We start from the raw sequence: 26,765 nt of genomic DNA, 5'->3' as shown, positions 1-26,765 counted from the left end.
CAGCAATACAACGTGCAAAGACAACTCATGAGGGAGAGAGCTATCTACATCCAGAGAAAGAGACATGGAGTCTGAATGCAGATTGAGGCAAATTGTTTGCTCTCCTTTTTTTTTTTTTGGTTTTTTTTTTTGGTTTTGTTTCTTCTTTCTCATGATTCATTCCATTGGTCATAATTCTTCTTTACAACTTGACTAGTGTGTAAATAAGTTCAATGTGAAGTTATATGTAAAAGATATATTGGATTCCATGCTGTCTTGGGGAGGGAGTGGGGGAGAGAGGGAAGAAAATCTGGAAATCAAAATCATGTGGAACTGAGTGTTGTAAACTAAAAATACAAAATCTTAATTAAAAAAATAAATTCCCCCTCTTCCAAAAAGCATTCCTAGGTTAATTCTCTGATCTACCTGCCCTGTTTGGTGAGGAGGGGGGAAGGGGGAAACTGAGTCCTGCAACTATGTCCAAAGCACCGGGAAAAACCTAAGAGAAGTGAGACACTTAAGACACTTAGCCCACTTCCTAACTATTTCTCCAGTCACCAAAGATCTTTCAGTTGCCAAATCTGATGGCCTTTCTCAGTCCTTATCCTTCATGACTCCTCTCCAGTCTCTGACACTGTCTATCACTCTCTTCTGATAATCTCTTTTCTCTTGGTTTTTGTGACATTTCTCTCTCCTGGTTCTCCTCCAGTCTGACTGACTACTCCTTCTTAGTCTCTTTGGCTGTTTCTTTATCCAGGTCATGCCCACTAACTGTCAATGACCCCCACAGGTCTGTCTTGGGCCCTCTTCTCTTCTTCGTCTATACCCTCACTTGGTAATATCACCAGCTGCCATAGGTTCAATTATCTTTTTTGTTGTTGTTGTCCAGTCATTTCAGTCATGTCTAACTCTTCACAACCCCAATTGGTGTTTTCTTGGCAAAGATCCTGGAGTAATTTGCCATTTTCTTCTCCAGCTGATTTTACAGATGAAGAACTGAGGCAAACAGGGTTAAGTGACTTGCCCAAGGTCACCCAGGTAGTGAGTGTCTGAGGTCAGATTTGAACTCAGACTTCTGGCCTGGTGCTCTATCCACTGTGCCACCTAGCTGCCCACTGTACCATCTAGCTCTATATAGATGATTTCCAGATCCATATATCTAGCTCTCATCTCTCTCCTGAGCTACAGTCATGCATCTCCAAACAAACTTCTTGGGCATCTCAAATTCAACATGTCTAAAACAGAATTCAAGACTTCCCCCAAACTCCCCTATTATTGCCACCATCTTTCCAGTCCTCCAGGTTTACATCCTTGGAGTCATCCTCAGTTCCTCTCTTCCATTCATTCCACATAGCCATTTTTTTTGCCAAGTCTTCTTGGTTCTATTTTACAATGTCTCTTACGTATGTCCTTTCATCTCCACTCACACAGCCACTACCCTGATGCACACCTGGGTTGTTTCAATAGTTTTCTAATTTGTTTCTCTACCTCAGGTCCCTCCTCCCTCCAATCCATCCTCCACTCAGCTGCCAAAGTGATCTTCTTAAAGTGTAGGTCAGATCATATCACCTCCTTATTCAATAAACTCCTACCTATTACCTCTAGTATCAAATATAAAGACTCCTATTTGGCCTATTATCTAAAGCCCTTTTCCAACTGGGCACCTCTTCTATTTCCCAACTCCTTACACTTTACTCCCCTCTCCCATTCTCAGTGGCCTTTTTGCTGTTTGTTATTCACAGAGTAGGACACTCCAGCTCCTGACTTAGTGCGTCTTCACTAGCCACTGTCTCCCATACCTAGAAAGCTCTCCCTCCTCACTGCTGCCTTCCAACTTTTCTGGTCTCCTTCAAGAATCACCTCAAATCACCTTTGGCTTCAGTCCTTCACTAGTCCCCCCCACCCCTGTGCTTTCTCTCTGAGATTACCTTCCAGCTCTCCATCTTGTTTAGATATTGTATGTATGTAGTTGATTGCATTTCCCCCCCTCATTAGAATGTGAGCTCCTTGAGGGCAGGAACCCTGTTTTTGCTTTTCTCTATATCCTCAGCACTTACTACCATGCCTGGCACATACTAAGCATTTGCTAAAAGCTTGTTGAGCAACTGACTGGATCAAGATGATGGGGAGGATTCAACCTGAGCAAGTCAGGGGCAGGAGACTTCCAGACCTTACCATTTCCCTGACTAAAGAAAAAGGTGAGGGGGTGGCGGTGGTCCTGGAACATTTTACTTCTTGGCCTGACAAAAATAGAGTGGGAGATAAGTGGGAATCTCCCAGATTCTGTCTCTTATGCAAATTAAAGAGAAAGTTGCACCAAGAGGAAGAGGGGGGTGTGCCTCAGGGGACCAGCTCCAGCTGAGACACAGCCCCAGATGTCCGAAGCTAAGGAACACCTGCTGTTTGTCTCAAGAGATGACGTCAGCACCCCCACCCTCCACTCACCCACCCATCCATCCACCCACTCCCTCCTCCCTGAGAACAGAGACAGCAGGGCCTATTACACCATCAGGAATTATGTCACAAATGGGTTTGGCTTATGGCCAAGAGACATTTCAAGCTTTGGTGCCGCAGCCCTCCTGCAGGGGGCCAAAGAGCTCCGGCTGCAAGGGGTGGGGGGGGGGTGTCTCGTTAGGTCATCGCATCCGTCCCCCTCCCTCTCGGCAAGTCGTCACTGTGGCAAGGTCAGAGCATTTCATAGAATCATAGATTTAGAGCTGGAAGGAACCTCTGAGACCATTATCAGGTTGGAGGAGAACCAGGGGAGAGAATTATCGTAAAAACCAATAGAGGAGAGAGTATCCAGGAGAAGAGGGTGATTGAAAGTGTCAGAGACTGAGGAGAGGTTGAGAAATATGAGGATTGAGAAATGGCCATCAGATCTGGCAACTGAAAGAAGGGACCTCTGGTCCAAGCCCCTCACTTGATAAACAAAGAAACTGAGGACAAGATGAGGAGAAGGGATTCGCCCCTAATCCCACAGGCAGTAAGTAGCAGGGCCAGATTTGAATCCACATCTTCCAACTCTGAATGTTTGTTATATTAAGTTCCCTCTTCTGTGAAATGAGGGGATATAAAGCAAAACAAATTTTCCCAATGGCTGTATGCAGATGTTGTTGTTCAGTTGTGTCCTACTCTTTGTGACTCCATTTGGGGTTTTCTTGGCAAAGATATTGGAGTGGATTGCCATTTCCTTCTCCCGCCCATTTTACAGATGAGGAAGCTGAGGCAAAGGGGGTTAAGTGACTTGCCTATACTCACATAGATTGTCAGTGTCTGAGACAGAATTTGAACTCAGGTCTTCCTGATTCTAGGCCTACCGCTCTAGCCAGTGAGTCACACACACACACACACAGTCACACACACACATCTCTCCCACACTCTAAATCCATTCCTCTACATAATGGATAATAGTAAATTTCATCATTGGTCATCTAAAGTGGGGGTTGGGAAGGAGAGAAAATAGATTTCTATTAATTTTTTTTAAAGAGAGAGCAAGGGGGTACTACAGATGTAAAATGCTCCATGAACTTTCAGACAAGGTCACTGTGTTTTTAATTTTACTTAACTGTTTTACTTAGTTCAAGAGATCTTTCATGAAGCTAGAGTAATCCGTAAATGTTTGTAATGGAAAAACAAAACCCACCCATAAAAGTGAAAGTGGAAATATGAAAAAAATAAAATGAGAGCGTGGACGTGACAACTGCTAAGGGCATCCAGGTCTAATTCCTGTGATTTTGTGCTGCCGCAGCATGCGAGACGTCCCAAACTCCTTAAAGGCAGGGTCCTTATCTTTGCCATCTTGGTCTCCCCTGAACCCTGCCGTTGTGGCTTCAAGGTGGAGTAGAGAGGGGTTGCAGACCTTGTTTCTGACACTTAGAAGCTGGGTGACTATGGGTTAAGTTCACTTAGTCTCTCCGACCTAAAGGATCATCATCTTCAAGATGGGGAAACGGGGATAACATCTGAGTAACGTCCTCACGGGGTGGCTGGGAGGGTGAAACGAGACGATGTACTTGGCCAACTTCAATGCATTATAGAAATGTCAGCTATTATTTGCCTTGAACATTTGAAGTCCTTAATTAATGCTTGTTGATCCTCTATAGCAGACTGTATCATTACTGTCATACACTCCTGACAGGAAGGCACTGAGAAAGCAAGGTCCCACTGTGCTTATTGTTCGTGGACTATTAAAAAAAAGAGCCAGACATTTGATCAGGAAAGCAAGACATAGCCTTAAAAACCCTCCTCCATCTGTGAAGGATGGACGTGTTTATGAGATCATAAATACTCCTTGAGAGAGAAGCAGCTTGGCATGATGGATAGAGAGCCAGTCTTCTAATCAGGAAGGCCTGGAGTCAAGTCCCACCTTTGACAGTACTGGCAGAGTGACCTTGGGCAAATCCCTTAATTTCTCAGTGCCCCAGGCAACTCTCTAAGACTGTAATTTGTATAGGAGTTGTAGATCTGCACTGGTAGAGGACATTTCCTCCCTGGGATTTTCCTACACCTTTGAAATCTGAGGTCTACCCCCACCCCCATTTATCCCCCCCCAAATTCCTTAAAAGATTTTTTAAAAAGATGGCTTTATTTGGTAAATCTCTATTAATATCAAGGAAGGAATATCATAGTGAGACACATGGGAACTACGAGTAGTTCATGTAGGTAACATGGAGTCCAAAAGAAAAAGGGAGGATGACTTTCAGATGTTCTTGTTTGAACATTGTTCTGATGTTTCAAAAGATCACAGTCTCCTAAATGAGATATTTAGCCACTCACCAGAATTCTCCCCAGTGCCTAGCATGAAGTAGGAGCTTAGCAAATGCTTATTGGATTGGACTGGATTGGCTTAACCAGCCACATGGGAAAAAAAAGTGGATGAAAAATGCCTATTGTTTAGAACATGTTGTATCTGTGATACAAGGCAGCTATGTGTACTAGAAGACTAGAGTACTGTATGTGGGAGTCATGAAGCCCTGATTTCAAATCCTGCACCAGACTCTTCTTGGTAGCTCACTTGACCTTTCTATGCCTCAGTTTCCTTGTCAATAAAATGGATATAATAATTATGCCTACTTTACGGGGTTGTTGTGACGATCAAATGAGATGACATATGTGAATTGCTTTGAAAATCCTAAAATGCTGTATAATGATGAGCTATAATCAGAAAGGAAGAAAGAAAAAAGAAATAAAGATGTAATCAGGAAAAGAAGTGAACTGGCCATTTCATGAGGGAAATGAAATCCTTGTACATGATTACCAATGAAGAATATTGGTTTTAGAGTCAGGAAATCTCAAATTAATCTGGCCTCCAATGCTTGTGTGTGACCTTGGACAAATCTCTTAACTTCCCTGCTCCTCAGTTTCATTATCTGTAAAATAAGAGAATTAGATTCAATGGTCTCTGAGATCCCTCTCAGCCCTAAAATCTAGGAACTATGAACTATGAACATAGGAACTATGCTTTTCCCCACTCCCCACCCTCAGCATAGTAGATGGACCCCCTATGGTGGATTCGTAGTAAGATATGGACAAATGTGGGCAGCTAGGTGGTGCAGTGGATAGAATACCAGTCCTGGAGTCGGAAGGAGTTCAAATATGAACTCACACACTTACTAGCCTGTGTGACCGTGGGCAAGTCACTTAACCCTGTCTGCCTCAGTGTCCTCATGCATAAAATGAGCTAGAGAAGGAAATGGCAAACCACTCCAGTATCTTTGCCAAGAAAACCCCAAATGGGGTCACAAAGAGTCGGAGTAGGACACGACTGAAATGACTGAACAAGAACAAATGGACAAAAGTGGTGCCGGATGAGTAGGCGTAGAAGGGTGGTGATTTGTACAGTTGGAGGAGGTGTTCACATCGACGAGCTTAAAAGATCCAGTGAAAGGTTAAAGCGTGGTGTGATTTGATTCGATTTGACTTCCTACAAAATTCTTTAACAAGAAAACGCCTACATCTGAAGCGGGGGGCTCTGTCACTAATGAGCTGTGTGAGCTCCTGAAGGTCAGGAGCTGTGTTTGTGTCTTTCTGTGTATCCTTAGTGTTTAGAGCTGGACCTGGCACATAGTGAGGGCTTAATAAATGCTTATTGATTGACCATGTGACCTCAGGCAACTCGCTTAATCCCTCTGAAATTAAGTTAACTCCTAGGAGCCTGAAATTAGAGCTGGAAGGGACCTCAGAGCCCACCTAAGAGCCAGGGATGTTTGTGACTTGTCCAAAATCACAAAGGGACAATAGATCAGTCACTGATTTGCCTAAGGTCAGACAGGTCCGATAGTAAGCAAAGGTCTTGAACCCAGGTCCTCTGGCTCCTGAGTTAGCGACCTCTCCACTGTACCATGCTGCCTCTTGATGGGAATCCAAGCTCAACAACCTCAGATTATGAGAGTCATCTATAAAATGAACTTGATGATGCCCTGTCCTGCCTCCCTCACAGGGTTACTGTGGAACTTGATGAATGAATAAATACTCTTAAAAGTACCAAGTTACTACACAAGTGTAACAGAGAATAGTCAGTATTAATTATCATCACCACCAGCATCATAACAGCTAGCATTTACATAATGCTTTAAAGTTTGTAAAGCACTTTACAAAAGTTAGCTCATTTTATCCTTACAACAACCAAGAGAAGCAGATGCTATTATCTCTATTTTAAAAGAGGGAAAACTTAAGAGAGGGTAAGTGACTAGTCCTGGGTCACTCAACTAGTAAGTGTCTTGGACTGGATCTGAACTCAATTCTTCCTAATTCCAGGTTCAAGGCTTTCTTCACTGTGCCACCTAGCTATCTAAACAGCATCATCACCATCAGGTGTGACATGTAGGCATTTGAGGCAGCTGGTAGAACAGAGTGCTGAATATGGCAGCAGGAGACATGGGTTATGTCTTAGCTCTGAGGCTTGTTGCGTGAATATTTTTAATCAAGTCATCTATAGTTCTCTGAGCTTTTCTCATGTGCCTTGCTCCCTGCTGGTACTCCCCTTTGGGATCATTCTTCTACTTTCACCTTTAAATAACCTTTCTTCTTTAGAAGTCCATAGAACCTCTTTATAATATACTCTCCCCATCCTTGTTGCTGTCATACCCTGGTCTCCAGGTCATTCTAGCTCTTTCAACTTCCATGCCTGACTCATGATCATACTTTCCAATATAACCAGGGACTTCAATATTCATATCAACAACTGACCTAACCATCGGACTTCATAATTCCTCAGCTCTCTCAGCCTCCTTCTCCACCCCCCATTATAGCCACACACCAACATTGTAGCACCTGACACTTCACCATCTCTTAAAATTGCACCCCTTGAAGTGTTGCATTGGTAACTAAGGTGGGACTTTTTTACTGTTTTAGAATGATAAATTAATTAAGTCTCTTTGATTGAGCATTACTAGGTGCAAAGCCCCAGGCCCAAACCCCTAATTACTAGGTGCTAAGGCTATGTGGGCATGAAGCCCTCAAGGTCCTAAGGTAAGTTGCTAAGACCAGAGCCAACAGTAGGCGCCTAAGTTCTGGTCATTCAGATGACGTTTGATGATGTCCAAAGACTGTATAAAAAGAGAGAACAGAGCTATTTGCTTGAGGCTCTCACTCCTGGAGGGGTGTTGGTGTGGGACTCTGGGCAGCCTCTGTAAGAGCCTCCCAGCTCGTCAACCCAGATGTTGATGGTTTCTTGGTAACTACGAATTGTATTTGGTCTGTTTACAATGTATGTTTGTAATTTGTTTGTATTTGCTCTAAAGTTCAGGGTGCAGGCTTTTCCCTCTGAACTAAGTGAATGATATTTGTATGTTGGATTTAAATAAGATTGTTAACCCCTTAACGCTACTTTCCTTAGCAAAGCAGATCAAAAGAACTTGTGCTGGCAGCATTCTGTTGTTGGGCTTGTGTTGGTCTTTCACCCCCACAATAGCTGCTAGCTGAATTGTTGCAACAAATGTCCATCTCCATCCACAGCTTCCCACCCTTGCACTCTCCTACTCTCTCATTTACTCACAAAAAGAACTATTTGAGACTTTTATTATAGCCTTCATCCTCCCGGACCCAACATTCCTATTCTCCCCATCCATCTTCCCCACTTTGGCTTCACTTGCTTCTATCCCCAGTCTTGATCCCCACAGTAGATGGCTTTAGTGTTTCACTAGTTACAAGCCTCAAATTTCCTGCTCCCCTGACAGTCAGCCAATCTCCAATGGGGAAGTGTCATCCTTGGATAACTCTTACCATCTGATTTACCTAGATCCTGCTCTAAGATCCATTGAGGCTCTCTGCTGAAATAATGAAATCAAGCTGATTTTGTCCGCTATAAATTTATGCCTCATAACTTCAGCTGGTTCTAAATGATGCACAAAAATTTTCATACCCCTATCCTTGATGACTGACTCATTCTCCACAATGGCTGTTCCAAATTTTTTCTTTTCTCCTCTCTTCACCAACCATATTCCCATCCCTACTCCTTCTTCCCTCACCCACTCACAGCAAATACTTATTAGCTGTGACCACAAACAAGTCATTTAGCATCTATGACACTCAGCTTCTTACTCTATAAAATGAGGCTAATACCTGTATCACCTACCTCGGAGGGTTAGGGTGAGGCTCAGACGAGATGATGTATATAAACTGCTTTGCAAACTTTAAAGTACTATGTACATGTCAGTTATTATTATTGTTAATATTAGACTGCTATGTCACCGCCATCTAACTGAAAGTAGCTTAGCTCCCCTCCACCATTCCTCAAATATTCTCAGCATCAGTCTCGCCACTACTCCCAGTCTCTCCTTTCACTTCAGAAATCTCCACTCTCATGAATCCCTTTACCCAAGCCTTTGATTATATTTCCAACCTATCAGGAGGGAGAGAAGGAAGGAAAGAATAACTCAAAATTTAAAAAAGCGAATGTGAAAAATTTTTATGTGTAATTAAAAAATATGAAATTTAAAAATATTTTGAATGAATGTAGTAATAATGTCTAATATTCATATAATACCTTAAGGTTTACAAAGCACATTGTTTCTACTGACAGTGTTGGAGGTGGGATGCGACCCGCTTTAGCACATTTTATACTATGCCACACTGAATCGAATGAATCTGTAAAATGGTGATAATAGTACTTGAAGAAAAGTAGTATGTTGTGGCCAGAGACCTGGCCTTAGAGTCGGGAAGTCTTGTGTTAGAGTCCTGCGTTTGACACATATTGGAAGTATGATTCTAGGCAAGTCTTGTAACCTCTCTGTGACCCAGGCAAACCTCTAAGAGTGCAAGTTGCAGAGAAGGTTCTGGTCTGCATCCAGAGAGGAAATTTCCTTATTGGGAGTTCTCTGGACTGATGAAGTCCTAGACCTGGTAACAGCAACAACAACAACAAAGACCATTTGTCCTGATGGAGTGGAAAGAACACTTGACTTGAAATTCAAAATCACAGATTCTAGAGCTAACTCCAACACTTATGTGCTGTTTGTTATTCTTCAGTCGGATGCTTCGTGAACCCATTTGGGGTTTTCTTCACAAAGATATTAGAGTGGTTTGCCATTTCCTTCTTCAGCTCATTGTATAGATGAGGAAATCAAGGCAAACAGGGTTAAGTGACTTGCTCATGGTCACACAGCTAGTAAGTGTCTGAGTTTAGATTTGAACTCAGGGCTTCCAGACTCCTGGCTTGGCATTCTATCCACTGTGCCACCTAGCTGTTCTGACTTAGAGCTGTAGCCTCCTTATTATCCAGATTAGGAAACTCAGTTCCAGAGTGGGGGAAGTGGCTTGCAAGGTCACCCAAATAGGAAGTGGCAGAGAAGGACAGGACTCTTTCCACTACAGCACACTGCCTATCATCAAAAGAAGTCATATAAATAAAGCACTTTGTAAATTATACTCATTTCAGCTAGCAACCTCCTATGGTACATTGGAAGAAATCACTTTGCAAACTTCCAAGGGTGAGAACAGGAACATCTACTGTGAGGATGGGCACAGCTGGGGACTGCGCGGGGTCTCAGGATCTCTAGAGGTCCCTGCTTTGTGGGGATTTTTAGGTAGGTCTCCATGGCCAGGTTTCCAGGCCCAGTGGAGGAGGATGGACTGACCTACCTCAGAACAGGTGCAGCGGAGACAATACATCAGCCCCTGCGGCTCCAAGTAGGGATGCCAGCTCTCCCCCAGGGCATATCGCTTCCCGTGGAAAAGGCAGAACATGTCAGGACCTGGAAAGAGCAACCAGCCATACATTAGTAGTCCTCAGGATGGTGTCTTCACCCTTCCTCTTGGAATTCTTCATTTACTTCAAAACTCAGCTAAAATTCAGTCTTCCATATAAAGCCTTTCCTGATGCCCCACCAAAAGGAAAAAAAAAGCACTTTGTGTCTGTATATCATATATGTTTTGGATATATTTCTTTGTACATATGTCTCCCTAGTAGAATGTAAACTGCTCTAGGGCAGGGAATGCTTTATTTTCGACTTTGTATACGTAAAGCCTAGCATACAGTAGACACTTAATAAATGCTTGTTGATTGATCTCCCCATCCCTGAAGTCCCCAGCTTGAGACTCACCTCTTCTGGGGAGCGGTCCCTGACTGGTTCAGTCTATACTGACCTTTATCACAAAACTCAGGAGCTCCTGGAAGGGCCTTTAGGGATAAGAATTAGAGACCCTTGATTTCATTGATATAAGGAACTCCCAGGTGAGGGAATGCCCTTTATCAATGCAAGTAAGCACCTCTTCTGCAACCTGTAATCTTAGAGAGTTGTTTTAGAGTACTGAATGGTTAAGTGACTTGCCCAGGGTCACACAGCCAATAGGCATCAGGAGAAGGACTCAAATCCAAGCCTTCCTGGCTCCAAGGTCAGCTCTATCCACTATGCCACCCTGCATCTCATTGGAGCGGCTCTTAGAAATAATAAAATCCTAGAATCCCAGAGTTGGAAGAGACCTCAGAGATCAGCTAATTCTGGAACTTGAATAAAAATTCCCTCTTTAATGGCATATAATTAATCAACCAATAAGTACTTATTAAATGCCTCAGTTTCCACAATTGTAAAATAGGGATAATAATGGTACTAACCTCATGGGGTTGTTGTGAGGATCAAATAAGATTAGATTTGCAAAATGCTTAGCACAGTGCCTGTAACATAGTAGGTGCTTAATAAATGCTTGTGTCTTTCGCCTTCCCTTTCCCCATTATGTGCTTGTCACTATTCCAGGGCTACAGAGATGAAAATGAAACAGTGTCTTCCCTCTATCAGGAGAGACAATATGTACCCATAAAAGAATATAAAAAGTAAATACAAAGTAATTTCAAAGGGAAAAGAGCTTTGGATTAGAGGCGAGAGGACACAGGCAAGCCATTTTTGAGACTGGCTTTACTCATTGGCAACAGAAGAGGGTTGGAATAGATCCTTTCTAAAGTCTTTTCCAGGTCTAACATTCTATGGTCTCTTTGTTGGAGCCTTTTCTTACTCTAAATCAGACTGTTCTCCTAGACAATTAGTCATTTGGTGTCCAACTAAAGACCTCCCAGGGTCAGGTACTTCTCTATCTCTCGGGGCAGTCTTTTCCACTGGTAGATATCTCTGACTGCTAGAAGATTTTTCCTTTCCACTAAGCCTAAAACTACTTCTCTGAAGCTTCTAGCTTTAGCTCCAAGTTCTGCTCTCTGGGACCAAGTAGAAAAAAGCTGCTCCTACTTTATGTGAAGTCATCTGACCCAACCCTCTCTATTGCTGATCCAGGTGAAAGGGGAAATGACTTTCCCAAGATCCCTCAGCCGAAGTCACTGGCTAAGTACTGACTCAAATCCAAGTCTCCAGACTCCAAGGCCAAGGCTCTCTTGTACTTGGAACTCCCACAGCCCTTTCTGTCTGTGCCTGGCACTTGCTTGGTCCTTCAAATACAGATCATGCACCTCCTGGTGTAATCACTTATCATTCCACAGGTAGAGAGATGATCTGTCTCCTTGCTCTTACTGGGAATTCTGTCTGCTTTTAGATCAAAAATGTTTAGGTATTTGGTGAATTTAGGGAAGTTCATGGGATCATAGACAGAGAACCAGAAAGGACCTTAGAGTCAATTTAGTCAAATTTTTTCATTTTACAGATAAGGAAACTGAGGCCCAGAGGGGTTAAGTGATTTTCCCAAGGTCACATAGTAAGTGGCAGAGCTGGGATTCAAACCCAGGTCCTCTGACTCCAAATCCACTAGCCTTTTTGTAACCATCCACACTGAGGCCTTCATATCTGCTCATGTTGGATGATGACATGTCAGGCATGTTACAGATGGAATTCTCATTCAGGTCGGTAAGATTCTTTGATTATAACAGCCTTCTAACTTATCTCCATGCTGCCATTAATTTTAAAAAATACATAAGTCTCCAGTTACATGCCAGGCGCTGTGCTATGCTCTGGAAAGAGGAAAAGGAACTGGACCTGTAATTTCATTGGTATAGGGAACTTCAGGGTAAGGAAAATGCCTCCACCAATGCAGGTTGACATATTCTTTACAACTCAAGAGTCTTAGAGAGTTGTCTAGAACACTGAGAGATTAAGTAACTTGTAATTAAGTAACTTAAGTAATTAAGTTCAGGGTCACACAGCCAATCCCTTTACAAGGTTCTAAGAATACAAAGTCAAAATGTCAAGGAGCTCACAGTCTCCTGTGGGAGGGGATATGACAATGAATGCAAACAGAAGAAAAACATTTAAAAATAAAAGATGTACATTTAAATGCTCTTTTATCAATTCTAGGTAACTTGAGGAGAGGGAGAGACAGACAGAGACAGAGAGAACTTACAAATGAGGAGACCAGGAAAAGCTTCAGGAAGGAGGTGGTCTCTGAGCCGAGCCTTGATGGAAACCAGGGATTTGAAGAAGCAAAAATGAGGAGTGCTTTGGGCATCTCCTTTCTCAGTTCATTGTTCTCCCTTTTTTCATAGCTAATTGTGTACTTGTTCTTTCACCACAAGAAGGTAAATTCCTCGAGAGCAGGGCAACTGTCATATCATTGTATCCCCTGAATCAAACTAGGTACCTTGCACTTAGTAGGTGCTTAATAAATGTTTGCTGAATTGAATTCTAAGGTCCTTTCCAGCTCTGACATTGTGTATTCTAAGGTCAGTTAATCAATCAACAAATATTTATCTAAGGATTATTATATTCTTATATTCTTTCCAGCTTTAACATTCTATGTTCCAGCTTAGCACAGTGTCTAGCACGTGGTAAGAACTTTATAAATATTACCTATTATTATTACTATTACTGCTCACAGGAAACAGACCAGAATGGTAATGGGACTGAAGACCATATCTTAGGGTGGAAGGCTCTGGGGAGGTCTGGCTCAAAGTCTCAAGCTCAAAAGGGACACGGTGGAGGCCAAGGATTCCAAGGGCTGTTTTGTGGGAAAGGGATTTAACATATTCTACCTGGCCCCACCTGGCAGATGAGTAGAACTGAATGGAAGGTGCAGAGAGGCAGATTTCAGCCAGAAATAAGGAAGAAGGTCTCAACAACTAAAGTAACTCCAAAGTGGGCTGAACTGCCTTGGAAGCAGGGAGCTCTGGCAGCTTGTTGGTGAATTGGAGAGAATATTCCTGTTTAGACACGAATTGGAAAAGATGATCTCCCAAGGTTCCTTTAACATGGAGATTCTCCGAGTTTCTCTCGATCCTCATTTAGAACAGTCATCCTTCACAAAGCAGGATGAACAGGGGCATGCTGGAGCTGGCTCCAATAGGCTCTTGAAATCTGATTGTTACATTTTACACCTTAATGTGAATCAGGGCTTGATTTATTGGTTTGTTAATTGTCTGGACTTAGGAAAGTGATAGAGAAAATGTGATTAATGCAGATTAAAATTAAAAGCATGTAGCATGTACTTTTTTTTTGGGGGGGGGGGCGGAGTTCCAGTTGTTAAACATTTACCAGCACATGGCTGAGCACAGGTTTATTAACTCCTAATCCATTAAGATTTCCACTTCACCTCCAACCTAGGTATAGACAAATACCGCTTGACTAGGAGAAAGAACTCATCTTTCCCTTCCGATATAGACATCACAGCTATAGTGTTCTGGAGGAGAGGATGGCCTTCACTTGAAGATCCCACGCAATGGGGATCTCATTTCCTCTTTAGGCAGACCATTTTTCTGTGAGATAGCTCTATCTTTCTGTGTCTGTCTCTGTCAGTCTGTCTCTCTCATAGCTAGTCTTTCCTTATATTTAGACACTTTAAGGGATCTGTGCTCCCCTTCTTTTATCAATTCCTTCAGATGATGCTGATTACAGCCCATCCATGTGCTCTCATCTTTCATGAGTCTAATCTGGATCCTCCCATAAAAACTCCAATGACGTTGGGGTGGGTGGGCATTCCTCCAGACCTCTTGATATTGCACAGATATCAATGGAGAACTTCCTTATACTGAGCTCAAACTGGCTTCTTTTTAACACCCCCTTTCATGGGTCCCAGTTCTGCTCTGGGGTGGGGGGGGGTGGGACACACAAACAGAATCACAGAATGTCAGTAAGGGAAGAGATTTTAGAGGTCATGTAATCTAACCCCATTATTTTACAGATGGGAAAAATGAGGCCTAGAAGGAGGGAAAATGACTTGTCCAAGGCCACATGGCATAGTAAATTTGTGGTGGAGTCAAGTCTAGTATTCAAGATTCCTGATTCCCAGCCCTATGTTTGAACCACAGAAAACTGAAGCTAGCAGGGTCCTAGGAGCTCATCTCCTCTTTCTCATCCTTCCTCCTAGCTGACAGACATGTTTCTACAGAAAGAATGCTGGATTTGGAAAATGTATTGCTTCATTGGGCAAATTCCTTCACCTCTTTGGAGGTCCATTTTATCAACTCTAAAATGAGTGGGTTAAACTAGACAATATGTGTGGAGCTGTCCACCTCTAAATCCATGATCCCTCATTTTGGCTTGGGGTGAGGTAACAAACAAGTATTAAGTGCCTACTATGCACCGGGCACTGTGCTAAGCACTTTACAAATATTATCTATAAACTAAAAAGGTGATCTTTCTTTTCTTCCTTAAATTTTTCTAAATCATTTTGTCTGAGTCTCTCTTTTGCTTCCAATATTCCTTACCTTGTGTTATACTTATCTCTGCACATATCCTCTATCCCCTCTTCAGTAGAGTATAAAGCCTTCAGGGCAGGGACTGGGTCGTTTTTTTATCTGTGTGTTCCTAGCACCTGTACTTAGTGCCCTTAATAAATGGTTGTTAAATTGAATAGGAAACTGGGGTGACTTGCCCAAGGTCTCACACACGCTTGGAAGCCAAGGAGCTAGGACTCAAACTCCTGCTAATTCTAAATCCAATGTTCTTTCCACTAACTAGCCCATGTTTGTCCCAGAAAGACCACTTGGGGATGTGGAGACAGTGTAATTTGCCCACCCTTGAGTCTGTTTTCTTCTGGGCAGCTGAGGGGACTTGCAGGTTCACCCCTTTGGCCCATGGGAGGAGGCCCAGGCAGAGGCAGTGGATCCTGTTTCCAGTGAGGCTGTATCAAATTTGCTGTGTTTATCTCTGCCCGGCTGCTGGCAGGGAAGGGGCCGCCTGCTGGGCCTGAGGTTCACATGTTTAAAGCCAGACTAACTCTCTAAGGAGTGAATAATGTCTTTATTTCTCTGTGCCTTCCCCCCTTTGGGCGGGGGGGGTGGAGGAGGGAGCTGTTGCAACACAGCAGAGGACTCAGCCTGGGCCTGAAGGAACACAGTCCCACCTTCGTCTGGGACGGCCCCTATTCGGCCCAAGGCCTCTGCCCCTGGTGCCAACTGGCATGGTCCTCTTGACCGGACCCCCCCTCCCCCAACTCCTCCTTCATAAAAGTGAAGACAGAGAGAGTGCCTCAGCCAATGCCCAAGCCAGTTCACTCCCCCCCGCCCGAGGGTAGAGAGAAGGGAAGGAACTTGTAGAAACAGAGGAAGGGGGTGGGGTTGGGGGGGACAACTAGTCTCACCCCGGGATGCCTCTCCATTGCCACAATCTTTGTTTCCCTCCCCTCCCCTCCTCAAGCTATCTAAGCAGGAAAGCATTGGGGTGGGGGGTGGATTTACCTAGGGCTACCTCTCTTCCCAAATAGGCCAGTGACCCAAGTTGGTGCCAGGGCTGGGAGAGGGAGAGGAAAGTTAACTGAGTGGGCATAATGGCCTCAAAGTTCCCCTGGCTTTGGGATTAACACACTGTAATTCTCTTATGGGTTTATCACAGAACACATGTATAAAACACAATAATAACATTATTAGAAGTACATTAAAGAAGTATGAACTAAGTGAGTTCCTGGAGTGAGGGGGGAGATTGTAGTCACCATTAGAGGATCAGGAAAGGTTCTCTGAAAAAGAGAGCATTTGAATAAGGCAGAATAATAATTAAACAGTCAAAGGGTGAGAATGAGGCAGGTTCAGGCACAGGGAAAAGCAGAGAAGAAGAAGTAGGAACTGACAGGACTGAGAAGAGTTAAATTTGCTTAGAATTTAAAGAACAGATTGTAGGGAGGGGCTCAGTTATAAGTGTGTCCCTATTAGATGGTTGCCTTATCCTGAGGACAAGGATCAGGTCATACTCATCTATAAAAGACACTGTGGTAGAGTAAGAAAAGCTGGTACAGAGGATAGTCTACCCAGCCTGAAGTCAGAGAGACTCATCTTTGTCAGTTCAAATCTGGCCGCAGGCACTTACTAATTGTGTGACCCTGGGTAAGTCACTTAACCTTATTTGCCTCAGTTTCTTCATCTGTAAAATGAGCTGCAGAAGGAAATGGAAAACACTCCGGTATCTTTGCCAAGAAAACCCCAAATGGGGTCAGGAAGAGTTGGATACAAATGAAACAACTGAACAACAAAACATTACGAGATATTCAGTACCTCTTCTCCATCCCCAAACCTATTTCCCTCCTCTTTCCAGAGCACACAAGACTCATTCTCCTCTATTCCCTCCTCTTTGTTTTCTGCCCTTCCACTGCTCTTTCTTCTTTTGTTACTCTACCTCCCCTTCTCATTCTCTTCTTCCTTCATCTCCCTTTTTATCATCTCCCCTTCCTCTTCCATCTTTTCTTCCTCTATCTTCTCCATTTTCTCCTCTTCCTTCTCTAGCCCCCTCTCCTCTTTTTTCACCTCCTTCCCCTTCTTCTGTCTTCACCTTGTCTCCCTCCTCCTCCTCCTCTTCCTCTCCTAAGCCATGGAAGATTTGGGGTGAATCAATTTAATGGTGATATCTCCCATTTCAATAGCACTCGTATGTGTATGAAGTACTTTCCTCAAAAAAGCCCTGTGAGGTGAGTGATGAAAATGGCACCCCCATTTTACATCCATCAAGCTACTTATTTATCATGATCCCACCCAAAAGTTTCACTCCCCTCCACCCCCTCCGATGACCAAAGTTGTAACCATAGTCCTAATGTCTCTAATGAGAGTCCAACCAGCATGGTTTGGTGACTCTATCCCCCAAGTCCTTCACAACTGGATCAAAGGATTTAAAGCTGAAAGGGGACTTAGGGGCCATCTAATGTGATGGATCACATTCATTTTACAGGTGAGAACACAGAATCCTAGAAAGGTGAAGTGACTTGCCATCAAACAGGGCTAATTAGCCTGGTCTTATGACTCAAAAGCTAGCATTCTTCACAACACGTCCATGTTCTCATATCCATTCCTTCAAGCTTCAGTTTTAGCTCACCTACTCTGGAAGCTCACCCTGAAAACCCAGCCACCAGTCTTTCCCTTCTCTGATTCGCTTGAGTTTTCACCACGTAATTAGCACAGTCTCATGCACTATACTCTCCTGCCTCCCCAGCCAGACTGAAAGTAAGCTCCCTGAAGGCAAAGGCACACTCTCTTCCCTTTCCTGGCTGTCCCATAGGCTACAGTCAGCATTGGAAACTGGTTCCACTGAAAGAAGCCTAGGCTAAGAAGAGAAACAGGTAAAAAGATTCAGTTTATGAAGGAAACTCATTCCCATTCAGACAGGGTCCTAAGCAGAACCAGATTACATTGGAAAGACTGTACCTTCTGTCTTCTGGGGTCCCCCCAAACTCCCATGATCCCATTCTCTTCCCGTTATTTCCCTCTATGCCACTTCTTCCATTTGTCTTCTATTGTCACTCAGTATCCTCTCTTGCCCTCCCCTTTTCTTCACATTGCCTTCTGCATCTCCTCCTTCCCTTTTCCTGTATCTCTGCTCACTTTCTGTTCCATCTTTCTCCCCATTCCTACTCCTCCTTCTTACTCTTCCTCTCCCCAGTGCTCTCTCTCCCTCTTTATCCATCTCCCCTCCTATTCTCCTCTCCCCATTCTCCTCCCTTCTCTCCCTATTCCTTATTTCTTCCATCTTCCCTTCTTCCTCTTCTGTCCTCTACTTCTCTCCCTTGTCCCCCTCCCTTCTCCCCTGTCTTCACTTCTTTCTCATTTTCTATCCTCATTCCTTTTCTCACTCTCATCTTCACTCCTCCATTCCTCTCTTCCCTTCCCAACCCTCATTCCAATCCCCCTCTCCTGTTCCTTTCTCCTCTTTCCTTACTTCTCTCCCCATTTCCCTCTCCTCTTTTCCTCTATTCCTTTTCCCATCTCCCCATTCCTTTTGTCCTTCCCCCTGCCCCACCTCATAGAAACTTATAGCTAGAGATCATTTAGTTCCACTTACACCCGAGTAAGAATTCCCCTGTTAGTAGTCCAGCCCCCTGGAGGATAATCTCCCCTCTCCTCATTGCTCCTCCTTTTCTCTCTCCTTTTTTCCACCTTTTCCCTAACAAAGTTGCAAAAGCAGCCAGACACAAATGTCTTCCGGGCACTCACAGCAGAGTTCCACTCGGGGACCTGAGAACATCAAATGTCAGGGCTGGAAAGAGGACTTTAGGAGAAAGAACACAGAATTTCAGAGCTGAACAGGGAACTTAGAGACCATTTGGCCAACTCTCTTATTTTATTAGGTAAACTGAGACTCAGAGACAGAAACTTGCCCTAGTTCTTAGATCTACCCAAATGCATAAATTCCCATAAACACAGGGCTGAGCCCTAATGCTAGTCTTTAGGTCTATGGGGGCCTCTTAGCTGGAAGCCTCTCCTCTCATTCTCCTGGGGATGGGAGGGCATGAAATCACTTTAAAGATTCAGGTAAATCTGAGGGGAACATTCCATTACTACATAGAAAAGAAAGAAAGACCATAGAAGTACCTTCTTATGGGAAGTTTTGGATATGGGGCAGTTTTTTTTAGCTATGGTGACTGATTTGGGTGGGATCTTTCCTGGTGAGAAAGGGATGGCTGAGATGGTCTCTGGTCTCATGTCCCCCACCCTCTGGGTGGCAGCCCCCTCCCCCCGCCTTTTCCCGAGCTGCCCCCCCCCAAAGCGGCAGTCCTTCTCCAGCTAGCCCAGGCGGGCGCCAGTGCGGCTGGCTGGGGGAACTTGAGAGCCCAGGCAGCTGGGAACAGGTGCAACAGCTGGAACAGCTGGCGCCTGCTCTGCACATTTTGGAGAGTGTGTAACAGAGACCTCTACTGGCCAGAGAAAAGAGAGGCTGATGCTGGGCATGGGAAGGACATCTGGGGAAGTCAGGCTTAGAGTGGAAAGATTTCTAAGGTCCAGTCAGCACTACACTTATCCAATGGCTTCACGAATACATCTGGGGACTGAGGTGGGTCAGCCAGTAGAGACAGCCCCAGGAGGCCTGGGGGAGAGGGCGAACAGGGCAGGAATTGTCTTCTCTGCCTCCTCCTCTACACTAAGGCTTCTCCTGCACTCTTGCTTCCCATCCTCAGGTTCAGGCCACCCACTTTGTACTGCAACCTCTCTCTGTTCTGTCCCTCTATGAGATTCAGCCCACTGGTTGGCAGTCTGGTCTCCCTGTATCACCAGTCCCCCTGCCCCCCAATCCAATCCAATATTCCCATGGATCTGTGATCTCATCAATGTGAGTACTCCTTTTAACAGTACAAATCCACAATCATTCATCCTGTGAGACTCTTGATCATTGCCTCCTGTAAGTTAATCATAGGGTACGCTCAAAGTTTACCATTGCTTCTTGTAAGTTTACCATAGGGTACTTCCTCACATTCTTCTCATGCTGGGGGAGACATATGGACTGTCCATCCATTGTTCTTCACCACTACCTATCATTTTTTCCAGTCATACATTCCTCTGATATCCTTTTTTCAGTTTCTGCTTAATCCCCTGCTCACCCATCTTGGGCCTCTCCACTGCCCTTTGGGGATCCCCTTGGTTATATTCTGTGACTAGAAGTCTAATAACATCACAAGAAAAATGCTGATGTTAAAAAAATGGGATCACTTGATTTACAAAAGGAAGAAACTGAAGCCCAGAGAAGGGAAGTAGCATCTCAGGTCTCACGTCTGGTTAGTGGCAGAGCTACTGCTGGAATTTAGGTCTCCAGACTCTGAAATCTGGGTCTTGCCACTGTATCTGCCTATCCTGTGATTTGGTGCCCCACTCCAATCCAGCCCACAAATACATTTCCCCAAGTACCTCACTATTGGTTAAAAAGACAAAAGCTTTTATTTCACAGTGAGAACTAGGATTTAAATATCTGAGCTCCCTGGAGAGGGAAACCAGTGAATGACATTCATACCACAGTGTCCAGAAGGGACATGGGATCTCTGGGCAAGAAACACTAGGTTCCTTGTGGAGGTGGGGGTGGGGAGAAAAAACACCAGGGAGGAGAGCAAAAGCACAATGTCCTTGCTAAGGTGGAGAAATGAATAGAAGACACAGAATTGGGGGTGGGGGTGGGGACTTTAGGCTAGATGCTAGGAAAGCTTACTCTCACTTGAGATTGCCCTCTCCTCACAGAGCCTTTGAGAGGTCATAATGTTCACCCTCTGCCTGATAATCATAGAATCTCGGAGTTGGAAAGGGCCTCAGCAGTCATCTGGTCCAATCCATACCTAAATGAGAAGTCATCTACAACACGTCAGACAAGAGGTCTCCCGATGACCACATAAAACCCTCCTGAGGCAGTCTCCTAAATATTTCATTCTCTAGGCTAGACATCTCCTCTTTCTTCAAGGAACAGCCACCAAGGTAGCCACCCAAAAATCAGTGAGTCCTTTACACATTTTGAAAGGAGGGACCCATTCCTAAATGGGCCAATTGAGGTCTCCTTGCCAGCCATGTCTCCCTCCACAGGATAGAGCTTCCTTCGCTATGCTCAAAGGAAAGAGAATTCTAATAAAAAATGATACAGAAACATGACTCCCAACTCCCTCCACAGTGTTACTCGTGCTCCAGACTGTCTCTCCAGCAGCATGGAGGGACTGCATCAACCTATTCAGTCAATCAACAAGGAGTATTTACTTTATCCCAGCCCAGTGCTGGAGATACAAAGAAAGACAAAGAGAAGAAGGTCCCTGCCCTCAAGGAGCTCATATTCAAATGTGGGAGACAACATTCACAATCTCCTACTGCCTGGTTCCCTAATGTGACCAGGTGTACAAGTTGGTAGGACCCCTGATGTGAATAGGGGATTGGAAGAGGATGCTGGGGTAGGGTGTAGAGAGGGGGAGGAAGCAGGGAGTCACTGTTCCATGTAGGTCCAGAATCAGTGCTTGAGCTGGGACTGGGGCAAGGGTTTGCCTGTGAAATGACAGAGACATTCGCCACCATCCTAACCAGGGGTTGAAAGGGAACTCAACAAAAATCTAATCTACACCCTACCTACTGAAGTATCCCTGCCTTCCCCCCAACCCCCAGACAGCACAACATTCTTGACCATCTATTGCTATAATATTTGAAGGTTACAGGGGACCTATACCTAAAGTGTTAGTAAATGATTTTCCATAAGAGCTAGAAGGGCCCTTGGAGAACAATCATGCTCACAACCCTCATTTTACAGACAAGAAAACTGAGGGAAAGGACTAGGCCGCGAACACTTGCAAGTTGGTTTCAGAGCCTGGGCTGGCTCCAGGTCAAAGATTTCTTTCCACTACCATTTGGTAAGAACCATGTGTTAAGGGTGCTGAGGGTTTTTAATGAAGACCAATGCATAAAAATAATTCCTTGAGGTTTCCAAAGAGGTTTTCCTCTGTACTACCAGACCGTCTTTCCCTCCACGAGAACAGAGACCTTATCTTACCTATACTTCATGCCTCCTCTGGGCTCTGAACATAATGGGCACTTCACAGATTTATGTGGAATTGAATTGAACTGGAGGTGCATTCAATCTGTGATCTATCTTGCAACCTCACTCCATTCCTTGTACCCATGTCACAAATGGAAAGACTGATTCACTCATGGTAATTCAATCCTCCTCACTCAAGTGAACCTAAGACTATGAAGGAAGGGACACTGGTTTTAGTCCTAGTGCTCTGCTGTGTGACTCAGAGGCCAAAGCCTCTCTGAACCTCAGTTTCTCCATGAAGGAAGATAGACGGTGTTGGCATCTTGCACCATTGGCATCCTGGGACAATGTACTTTGTACAATCGGACAAAGACCAATACGCTAATGTAAAGTGGTTGGGAGCCTAAGTCACAGGATCTTAAGGAGAAAAAGAAAAGCCTTATTTCCACAACCACCCATCAAACGATGTCTGAAATTTCACCATTAAGGTTTCACTTATTTGAACTTTATTAGACTTATAGGCTTGGAGAACCTTATCAGATAGAATGAATGTCACAACTAAAGGAATTTTAGAACACAGAATGCTAGAACTGGGAGGAATCTTAGGGTACAATGTTAAGGCAATAAGAGACCTTAGAATATGGAATGTTCGATTAGTTAATGTAAGAGCTAGACAGGACCTCTCATTAAACGGTTGGGGCATCCAAAGAAGAGAGAGGGAGGTGACTTGCTTAAGGTCACACAGGGGGTCTGTAGAAGAGCTAGGATTAAAACTCAGGTCCCCTGATTACTAGTCCAGGGTTCTCTCCACTATGCCACATTGCCAGACATAGACAATGAAATTATAGTGAATGCTACAGTTGTCTAAATTGAGATGACAAGAAAGAGGAGGTGGCCCTAAATTACAGTATTAGAAGGCAGTCAGGGAAGGCTTCATAGGAGAGGTAAGACTTGAGCTGAGCCTTGAAGGGAGAGAAGCCTGGTGCAGCATGACCCAAGAAATCTCTTTTCTGGTTCAGATCCTGCCACTAATCTGACTAATCAGTTTAGGCAAGTTACTCTCCCAATCTCCATATGCGAAATGAGAGGACTGATCCTAAAGGTTCCTTTCAGTTCTGACACTGTAAGTGCCAGCCCTGTCACTCTTGAGTAGGCCAAGAGGAGAGGGGCATCTCATGATGGGAATGTCCTGAGGAATGTAAATACCCCCTGTAAGGCCAAGCCAGGGCACTTCGAAGTGCTAGTACTCAGCTTGCCACAAGGCTTCCAGCAAAACTGCCTTGAAAATGTCTTTATGAAAGAAAGATGGACCACTGTGACCAGTCCATGACAAGGTTCTATCTCTGTCTCTCTCTCTTCTCTTGGTCTCTGTCTGTCTGTGTCTTTCTCTCAATCTCTCAGTCTCTGTCTCTCAGTCTCTCTCTCTCTCTCTCTCTCTGTCTGTCTGTGTCTGTGTCTCTCTTTGTCTGTCTCTCTCTGTGTCTGTCTCTCTATGCCCCTTTCTGTCTATGTCTCTGTGTGTCTCTCTCTGTCTCTCTCTCTGCCTCTCTCTCTGTCTCTCTCCCTCCCTCCCTCCTTACCTCTGTCTCATAGACAACGCTCTTTTAAGGAATAAAGAATGCATGCCAAGAGGAAGCCCAGAGAATTTGGAGATGTTACCTGGACCAGCCCCCTGCCTCTAGGCCAATCGCCATAAAAGTCAGAGAATCATAGATTTAGATCTGGAAGAGACCTTAAAGTTTCAACCCCACATTTTAAAGATGAGGAAACAGCCCTTAGGAGATTAACTGACTCGCCCAAAGTCATAGAGACATGTATTAGGTGATGGATTTGAACCCAAGTCCTCTGCAAATCCTCTCTTTTCCACTGTACAGTTCCTTTATTTTCTAATGAAAATGTGTCTCAGTCTCTAGTTCCTTCATTTTTTCAGGCAAGAGGCCTAGAGAGGTGATATGACTCAATGATTGCCAATTATGTAGCTAAAAAGCTTTATATTTTAATCTCTCTCATTGAGTTTTGACAACTCTACCAAGTAAAAGTTCTAGATGTTATCCTTGGTTTTGCAGAGGCTCAGAGACACCAAATGACTGGCTCAAAGTCATAGCGCTAAGTAAATATCCTGGGTTTGAGTCCAACCCAATCCCTCCTGACTTCAAGTCCAAAGCACTACTCCCAAAGCCACCCTGCCTCTCCAGCATGTCTGAGGTCACACAGGTAGTGTTACCCAGGTGGGCACTGGTAGGGTCCTTAGATAATAATAAAATTCTGGAAGCTTAAGGTGGGGAGGGACCTAGAGAAACCCTCTCCTTTTACAGACTGAGGTCCAGAGAAGTTGCCCAAGTGAGTCAGCTGCTGTATGGAGTGGAAACACAAAGAGAGCAAGTTCTGTCCTCTGTCCTCAGGCAGCTGACAATCTAGTGGAAGAGCATGAACTTTGTTCCTAAAAATATCAGTAAGCTCCCAGTGGGGTTGGGGGTGCTGGCAAAGACTTTCATTTTTGTCTTTGCATCTCCAGTGCCAAGCACTATTCCTGGCACATAGTAGGAGCTTAATAAATGCTAGTTGACTCATACATGCTAAGCACAGTCTGAGTCTGATTGGCTAGAAGGGCTAAAAAGTTTAGAAAAGGGAGCGTGCCTATCTAAGATAGGTGTTTTGGGGTTTCTGAAGTCTCAACCTGAGAGTCTCCAGCCTTCTTCCTCAAATTCTCCAGGACTGACCTCTTTCACCTGCCTCAGAAAGTCAGGAAGTCCTTCTTTAGGTCTAGCCTAGGTCCTTTCTTCTCATACTCACATCTCATTGAGTTATGGACCTTTTTTTTCCTTTTTGACCCAGGGGTTAACTGTCAGCCTTGGATGGATCTGGGGAAACTGACATCTGGCAAGTAGCACCCCTGCCTAATCCAGTTCAATTTCCCTAGTAACCTAAGATTTAGAGCATTGGAAAGGATCTTAGAGATCATGTTATCTAAACCTCCCTCACTTTACAGCTGTGGAAACTGAGGCATAGAAAGGCAAATGGCTTGCCCATGATCATAGAAATGGTAAGTAACAGAGCCAATCCTTGAACACAGATCCTTTGACTCAACATTCTGTGCCCTTTCTATTACTAGAGATGGTGGTTTCTTTTTTCTCTTCTCCAACATAAACTCTCCTCTCCATTGATGTCCCTAGTACCTCCAAACTCATTGCTCAGTCTTACTTCTGTATGTGCAGAATACCCCTCTTTTGTGTTCTCTGCAACAGGCGTGGTTCCTGCTCTCAAGGAAGGGACAGGGCGGTGGAGAGAAAAGAACTCTGCATTTGCAAACAGAGGATTTGAGTCTGCTACTGCATGCCTGTGTGATATTGGGCAAGTCACTGAGCCTTATTTGGCTCATCTGTAAAATGGGTCTAATAATAGCTATTATTATCTACCTCACATGCTGTTTTGAGAAAAGTGTTTTGGAAACATTAACATGCTAAATAAAGGGGAACTATTACCATTACTACATCTAACTTGTATCTGTCTATCAAAGCCCAAGGTCCTGTTACACTTCTTCCAGAAAGCCTTCCTTGAAGAACTAAGCCTATAGTGGGCTTTCCTTTTGCAAAATTCCTAGAGTACTTCTTTTATTCCTGTCCAGGACTTTCAGGCCATCTCCCTGCCTCTGAGTCTTGGAGTGGTCCTCCCAGTGAATGGTCTCCCCTCCATGCCATATTCTCTCTCAACTCTTTCTCTTCTCTCTCTCTCTCTCTCTCTCTCTCTCTCTCTCTCTCTCTCTCGCTCTCGCTCTCGCTCTCTCTCGCACTCTCTCTCGCTCTCTCTCTCTCCTCTCATCTTTCTCTTCCTTTGTAGCTGTCTCCTCTTCTCTGTCTCTGGCTGTCTCTCTCACACACCACACACACACGCACACACACACACTCCTGTCCACATTTAGATCCCCCTTGTCCTCCCAACCCCAGATGACAGAACTTCCATCCATCCCTTGTCCTTGAAAGTATCTGGGGCTGACGGGTCTGCCCCCCAGCCCAGTCTACTCTCCCAGCCCGCAAACCTCTTCCCTTCATGCCATTCCCCCCCTCTCTACTCACGGGTCCGGGGGTGAGAGTCCGAGGGAAACCAGAGAAGGACAAATCCCAGCAAGGAAGAGAGGACTCTGACTTCAGGAACCATTCTTCCACCTCTAGACCCTAGGCAGAGTTGAAAAAGGAGGAAAGAGCAATAGCTGGCCAGGAACGCGAGGAGGTGAGAGAGGAGAGAGAGAGAGAGAGAGAGAGAGAGAGAGAGAGAGAGAGAGAGAGAGAGAGAGAGAGAGAGAGAGAGAGAGAGAGAGAAACAGACTTAGAGGATCTCCGAGGACCCTTCTAGTTTTCAAGTTCTGTGATACAGAAAGGAGGGAGACCGAAGAACAAGACGGGGGCGATCTAAGAAGCGTGGGAGAGGAGTGGGACAGATAAAAGAAAAAGTAAGAGATATGCAGGGAAGGAGAGATGGTGAAAAGAGGAGAGGGAGAGAAAGAAAAAAGGGACACGAGAGAGAGTGAGAAAGAAAGGAGAGAGACTTTAATTCGATCTCTCAGGTCCGTTCTAGCTCTGACGAATGAGACTTAGACGGTCTCTGAGGTCCCTTTTAGCTTAGAGCCAGGGGTAGAGAGTGACAGGGGAGACGGGGGGAGGGGGCAAGGGGGAGCTCTCGGGGGAAGAGATGGAAGGATAAGGGGAGAGATGGAGGGAAGGAGAGATG

At 44.5% G+C, this 26,765-nt stretch overlaps 1 protein-coding gene across 1 annotated transcript in view; it reads right to left on the bottom strand.

Moving 5' to 3' along the window:
• Positions 1–26,195, bottom strand: part of CHRDL2 (chordin like 2) — an 80,889-nt gene extending 54,694 nt beyond the window's left edge. Inside the window, exons 1-2 of the mRNA XM_036746711.1 lie at positions 26,114–26,195; positions 10,063–10,175 (exon numbers count right to left, since the gene is read on the bottom strand). Coding sequence (XP_036602606.1) covers positions 10,063–10,175; positions 26,114–26,195 — 195 coding nt within the window. The remainder of the gene's footprint in view (positions 1–10,062; positions 10,176–26,113) is intronic.
• Between the last annotated feature and the right edge of the window lie 570 nt (positions 26,196–26,765).

This window comes from Trichosurus vulpecula, chromosome 2 (genome assembly GCF_011100635.1).
Source record: "Trichosurus vulpecula isolate mTriVul1 chromosome 2, mTriVul1.pri, whole genome shotgun sequence".
Classification (NCBI taxonomy): domain Eukaryota; kingdom Metazoa; phylum Chordata; class Mammalia; order Diprotodontia; family Phalangeridae; genus Trichosurus; species Trichosurus vulpecula.
The sequence above is the reverse complement of the archived record's forward strand: the minus strand, read 5'-3'. Positions and strand labels throughout refer to the sequence as shown.